This window comes from Lolium rigidum, chromosome 1 (assembly GCF_022539505.1).
Source record: "Lolium rigidum isolate FL_2022 chromosome 1, APGP_CSIRO_Lrig_0.1, whole genome shotgun sequence".
Lineage (NCBI taxonomy): Eukaryota > Viridiplantae > Streptophyta > Magnoliopsida > Poales > Poaceae > Lolium > Lolium rigidum.
In genome coordinates, this window is record NC_061508.1 from 207704331 (window position 1) to 207711459 (window position 7129).

A 7129-nucleotide genomic window follows, 5' to 3' on the forward strand; every position below is an offset into this window, starting at 1 on the left:
TATTAGGATGAAAAATCGGGCCTGTGTGTCAATAGGATAAAAATAGCGTGCTAATGCTTTGGCGGTTTAGCATCATATAACATGCTATTTGTAAATAACACCATAGATAGCAAAATTATTTAAAATTACTGTGGACTCTTCAGATATGCTATAATGCGTTATTACTGTCGAAATAGCACAATTTTTTTTCCATGATCAAATGTAAAAGGAGAATGAAACAGGAAGTGCAGAGTGCTAATGTTAGAGACTACAATTTGAAAATTATACACTAACTTTCACACTTCAGTATGAGTTTAAAGTTTATATAGGGTTTTACTCCCTGAAAAATCTTTTTTTTGCCTCCCGAGCTCGCTCCACTGCTTCCTTTGTATTTTAAAGTTTTCAAAAATCATATTTATAAGTTTTTTAAAATTCTGATTTTTTGGCTTTTTTCAGTCAATGATATATCGTGCAACCCCATAAAAAAAGATATATCCTAGAAGCATGTGAATTTTAATGTGAAATTATTATTATTATGGGCAACACAAAATATAAAAAACTGATACTTTTTGGATATTTGGAAATCTGCACTATTCAATCTACCCGGATCCACAACTTTAGTATAATTTTTGTTTAGCTTAAAATAGGAATGATATAAAACTAACATTTTGTACTTGTCATTGCCTACATCCCCATTTTTTCAGATTTTTATAAATATGTAAGGTACTATTTTCGATTCTTTAAACTCAGTGTTGCTGGGGAGCACAAAATCTCCACTCGTTTACTCCAGGAAAAACAACTTCGATTCTGATTCGGTCGGTTCGATGGTTTCTCGCGTCAATATTGCCCGACGCCGGTTGTGAAACACGCACCAACCCAAAGCCAATCATTCCGAACGCGAAACGCAACTCGTCTTGTACCTCTCCACAATCCCCAAATTTCCAAATACCTAACCCTAACCCAAGAGGCCAAGAGCCGCCGGAGCAACCGCCGCCGCGATGCTCCGCTCCCCCGGCCACTCCCCTCGCAACCTCTCCCCCTCCACCTCCCCGGCCCCCTCCACTCCTCGACCCGCCTCCCCCACCCCGTCGTCCGCCTCCGCCTCAGCGTCCACCCTCGCCACCACCTCCTCCTCCAAGCGCCGCCGCCCGGAGGTGCTGGACGAGGACACCTACGTCGTCGCCATCGAGCGCATCATCGAGCGCGACTTCTTCCCGGACCTGCCCCGCCTGCGCGACCGCCTCGACTGGCTCCAGGCCGTGCGCTCCCGGGACCCGCTCCTCCTCCGCGACGCGCAGCTCAAGATCCTCGACCGCCGCCGCCGCCTCCAGCGCAGCGGGCCGCTCCCCACGCCCACGCCCGCCACCTCCACCGCGCTCCGCTCCCCGTCCTTCCTCGCGACCCCCTCCGCCGCCCCCTCCGCCGCCGGCGGCCCCGAGGTGGAGGAGGAGGACGAGGACGTCTCCGCCGCGCTCTCGCTCGACGGCTTCTTCCGCCGCTACACCAGCGAGGACAACGAGTCCTTCTCGCGCATCCTCGAGAAGGTCAACCACCGCCGCCGCGAGCGCTACGCCCACCTCCTGGAGCCCGGCCAGGAGGCGGAAAAGCAGCTGCTGGAGGATGCCAAGCGCGACAGGATAACTGATGGGTATGGTACGTCAGGGCAGCCGCCGAGCACCTTGGAGGGCGCCAAGTTTACCGCCAAGAACCTGCTCATGTACCACCCGGCTGACCGAGGTGAGGCGCCGCTCACGGACGAGGAGCTCGCCGTGCGGCTAAAGGGGCTCACCAAGGAGATTGACAAGTCCAACACCAGGCTGCATGGGAAGGCTCTGGCTGAGGATGGGAGGCCCAAGGAGGAGGAGGCGGCCGCCATACTGTATGCTCTGGTTGCAGGCTCCACTCCTGGAGGAATTGCCTACAATGATCCTGACAAAGGGAAGAAGTACGATTTGGAGGATCTAAGGAAGACGCCAAACCCGTTCTACATCGAGTCGGGGAAGAAGGCAGACAACGGGTACAGCTTTGTGAAAACACCGTCGCCAGCACCCGGCGTGGACGAGTCCCCGTTCATGACGTGGGGTGAGATTGATGGAACGCCGCTGAGGTTGGATCCTGACGAGACACCAGGGGGTAGTGAGAGGTCACATTTCAAGATCCCACCTCCACCTGTTCGAGATGTCAAGGCGCATGTCCTGTCCAGGGATGCTGCAAAGAGGATAAAGGCACGGACGAATATGTTCCACAAGCCACCGCTACCATCCCCTGCGAGGGGAGGCAGTGCCAGCCCCAGGACCCTTTCTCCTGCAGCGCAGAAGTTTGTGAGAAATGCCATCGCCAAGTCTACACGAACCATCGATGAGTCCCTCCGTGCAAGTTACAGAGGGTCAACCCCACCTGCAAGCACTCCGAAGACGAGGTTTTCAACTGACCCAGGCCTGGGATCACGATCTCCTTCGGCGAGGAAGGGTTCCACCCCTCCCTGGTGATTTCAGTAAACCTCAATGTGTTATGTATATCCATTTTTTTCATAAAATGGATACATGTTCTTGCCTGTATTGTCTCAATCTCAATTTATATAACAACAAGAGGAAGCTAGTTCTTAACCATGGAGTTGAATCTCAAAACTTCCTCGAGGTAACTCATATATGTATAAACTATTCTTGCATGCCAGACTCCCAACTGTTTTGTGATTTTGCAATGGTCTTACTAAATTATACCTTGATACCAAATTTCCTACTACTATATGGACAGATAGTTTAGAAAATCTAGGCTAAATGCTTTTGTTCCGTACTGGAATACTGGAAACCCTTAATGAATATATCACGGCCACAGTGTAGTGGAGTTGCCCCACTTATCTTCTTCCATGTCTGCACGATGTAAGATGGCTTGTTTTGGGTTTCTTACTAAATTATACCTTGATACCAAATTTCCTACTACTATATGGACAGATAGTTTAGAAAATCTAGGCTAAATGCTTTTGTTCCGTACTGGAATACTGGAAACCCTTAATGAATATATCACGGCCACAGTGTAGTGGAGTTGCCTCACTTATCTTCTTCCATGTCTGCACGATGTAAGATGGCTTGTTTTGGGTTTCTTAAGTAATACTGTGTCTCAACTCTGAATTGTCAATCCCTAAGAGTGAAATGCTAATCAGCTAATGATTATCCAGTTACTAAACGCTGAAGTAATTGAGGTGTTATTTCAGTCATATGCTAGTGAGGTTATCATATCCCTGTGTTTTACTGATCACTTCAGTTTCTTCCCTGAAGGCGCTCATAGTGTAATTATATGCCCATTTTGAGCCTTATTTGTATCAGGTCAATATTAGAAGAAGTAAAAGTGGTAGTGTTTTGCCTAGTTATTTGTTGATTCACCGACTTGCTCTTTGAGGTGGGTTATTCGGGTATGGAAGAAACCAACTAAAAACTATTTCAAATAGTAGAGCCCAGTATAAACTTATCATCCTCTAGGTCTTACTTGTTTTAAACCAGTTTTTTAGAGAAGGCCATAGCTCACCTTGTATCCAAAGCTTGAATAACTATATCTGGCTCAGCCGGATCGGATGTTTTTTATCCTGAACGCCCTGTTAAGGCTTAACTCTCGACAAAAATTTGACATGTAGTTTAAAACTTACGGTTGGTACATAACTTGACTAAAAGTTTATAATTCTCAATGCTTTGCATAATTGCTACTTAACTCCTGGTTCTTAGAGATGGGCGCAGAAAGAATTGAGTGCAGTTAGTATGCTCAATCTTCAAACAGTTACGTGAATTTTTATTTCCATACTTGGCAAATAGAAAAGGGTATGTTCTGGGCTGGAATACTAGAAACCTATTACGGTCACTGTAGTTGAGTTAATTATCCTCATCCACGTGTGCAAGATGAAAGATGGCTTGTTCTGGGTTTTGTTTGCTTGTCACGTCTTAGCAATTAGGATAGATCATATCAAAATTAAGGAAATGCCAGTTATTTAATGCAAGTGTTGGTAGTTGCCAAGGTTCAAGAAAGCGTTAAGCGTAATCGGTGCGGTGGCCTTCCTGTTAGCGCTTCAGCGTGCATAAGTGGCGCCTCCGAAGCACCGATACTTCAAAGTCTGCCGTGTCCGCGTATAATACTCCGCCGATACTCCGATACCCCGATACACGGGCGATACACGTATCCCAGGAGTATCGACTTTTCCGATTTTAAAAAGAAAGAAAAAAAATACCGATACACCACCGATACACCGCCGATACATCATCGACACATCTAGGACACTGGAACATGGGAAACCCCAATCAAAGCCCACTAGTGACCCTAATAGCCAGTGCACTATCTATCTATTTGCTTGATTAACCATGTAAGTGGTTTGGATTGAGACCACTTCAATTTCTTTCCCAAATGTGTTCATAGTGTAATTATATGCCCATTTTGAGCCTCATCTGTTCCAGGCCCACATATATATTAGGAGTAAAAGTGGTAGTGTTTGGCCTAGTTATGCTTTGATTCACAGGCTTGCTGTTTGAGCTGCTTGTTTGGGCATGAAAGAAACTAACTGAAAATAATTTCAGATAGATATGTTGATCTAGAATCTGCGTATTTCAATTCACACAGTAGATCCCATTATGTACAAATTTATCATCCTCTAGGCCTTTCCTGTTTTAGATCATTTTTAGAAAAGGCCATGGCCCAGCCTTGTATCCATCAGGATAACTCTGTTAATTAGCTCTTTCCTTGTAGCCCAGGCTGGTTATGTCAATCCAGATATTTTCTTTGGTGCCACTGTTGATTTTCTGGGCGAACAAAAGGAAGGTAGCTGATAGTACCGATGTGTCCTTTTCATTTTTTTATTGTGGTATGTTACTGGATGAATATAATTGAAATGGTCCCAACTTAGTTAAGTTAACTATATTTGCTTAGCTGGATCCGTGTTAAGGATTAATGCTCAACCAAATGGGGTTTTGAGGTTGGACATCATGGCATCAAAATTTGACATGTAGTTCACAATTTCTGCTGCTACATAATGTGTCTTACAATTTATAATCCTTAATGCTTTCTTTAGCAGGCCATGCATAATTGCTACTCACCTTCTTAGAAATCTGCGCAGAAAGATATTAAGTGTATTATCAGATTTATACAATGCTTAATCTTGAAAAGAAAGATATGCACATTGAAGCAGGATTCTGAAATGTTCAGATGTAGCAATACAGTTTTTGAGAGAAAGCCGGCACATCAGTTATTGCGAAAATCCACCATCTCCTAGGCTGAGCTGGTTTGGTGTGTCTATGGTAACTTCGTTTGGGCACGTATAGTCGGTGCAGCGACTGAAATCTTGTGCAAAAGAAGCTATTAGAGTCAACAAGTTTGTGTGTAGAGTCAGAATGTATAAGAAGCAGGCAAATATCTGTGAACTAGGGAGTTCTGGTTCCAACAGCCTTTTGCTGCCATACAGGTTTTCTGTTAGGATTTTGTATCTGAACCGAATATATGTTCTTGAGGAAGTGCTAATCCAAAATCCGATATAAGTGCTGTAGTCTGTCCGACCCTGCACTCCGCTTGAACAAAAAGAATTTTCTTTGCAGCATATGCATCTACTTTTTTTTTTTTTGAGAAATCATATGCATCTACTTGTAGTGGCTGGTTTTCAGGTTCGGTTACAGGGCCAGAACAGCGTTGATGGCGGACAACTTATTCATTTCCTTCTACCTTTTCTTCACCGAATTTTGCATAGACAGTCTGATTCCATTTCCATGGGTCATATATACTCATATCTGTTGAGTTGGATTTGTCCTAATTCTGGAAAGAATGAAGCTCTGATCAGTCATGAAGCTGTTATTATGTTCCTCTAGGATGCAAATGGTTCCCACAGGTACCGACATCCGTCTCTCTGAACTTTGAAGCATGGTCGCCGTTAACTTACTTCAAATAAATAGCGACGCCGATGAGACTGATCCCCTGATTGGTGTCTTAAGCATGATCCTCATTAGATTATTTCAAATGAATAGGCAGGGCCTCTCTTGAGGCCTCGTTTGACTGCTCATGTGTTCCACCCTCAACAAGCGGTTTGGGGATGGGAGGATATCTCCGGCGTATCCATATTGTACTCACTATCATAGCATACACAATCAGATTTTTATATCACATAGTACTAAATAAGTTTTTTAATCATTTCTCCCACTATGACCGACTAGAATCTTAGTTTTGCCATTTGTCCAAATATTGCTACTGCTCCGTCATAACACTTCCCGGTTTATCATTCCATCATCTCTCCACCGTTACTACTATATAACCACTTTTGCCATCTGAAGAGTGACCGAGGGTAGTGAAGCACATTTAATATGTCATACATGCAACAGTTTAATATTTAGAATTACCAACAAAGAGCTAGACAATGTTCTTTCTACAAAGGCTAGGCAAATGACCACAAATTTCATCAGTTGGTCTAACAACTATTGTTGTTGGTGTATGAGTTGAATTAGCCGGAATTTGAGAAGTGTCAGTCAGTGTAATATCCCAGGTAATGGGGTTACAAAAACAGAGGAAATAGATGTGTGCATTGCATTCATGTATAGAAAATCTGGGGAATTTTCGCGCTTTAAAGTAAAACAGTCACAGTAACTGAAGTTTCACTTGATCTTGGTGGAATTGAAGTAGCTCATCAAGTCCAGCGCTATAAACCTCAAAGTGACTTTGTTAAAACCTTGTTTTGGGTAGAGATGCTTTGATCTAAGGGGTTAGATCAAACGGAATTAATAATCAACACAACAATACTTTACACAATGATCTATTGCTTGATCTTATAAAAGATTATAATATGGTAATCCTTGTCATAACATATGAACACCAATTCAATTGCAAATCAAGTAACAATAAAATGGAGAAAACATTCTTGACTTATCTTTTCCATGTCTTAAACTAATCCTTGATCCTACCATGAACCCTATGATATTCATTCTACTTTAATCCTGGAAACAAGACAAGGAGATCCAACTAAGGAATATAAATCTTCTCTATTCCAAATTATTATACATCAAACCTAGAGAGGTGAGAGTCCTATTTTATTGAGGGAAGCAATGACAAACTCTTGAGGCAAACCTTGGATATAAATATCCATATGATCACAACATTATCTTCAAGAGGAACCCTAGGAGTATTATTCAAGTCA

The 7129-nt window shown here is 43.4% G+C and overlaps 1 protein-coding gene across 1 annotated transcript; it reads left to right on the forward strand.

The window, feature by feature from the left end:
* The first annotated feature begins 894 nt into the window (after positions 1–894).
* LOC124683020 (splicing factor ESS-2 homolog) lies at positions 895–2696 on the forward strand. Its single transcript, XM_047217602.1, has one exon. It carries the CDS (start codon positions 978–980, stop codon positions 2466–2468), a length of 1491 nt encoding a protein of 496 aa, XP_047073558.1. The 5' UTR covers positions 895–977; the 3' UTR covers positions 2469–2696.
* The last annotated feature ends 4433 nt before the right edge of the window (positions 2697–7129 follow it).

What these genes read in the sequence shown, in the direction of transcription:
- LOC124683020 (XM_047217602.1), top strand. Translation starts at nt 978, where the DNA reads ATGCTCCGCTCCCCCGGCCACTCCCCTCGCAACCTCTCCCCCTCCACC.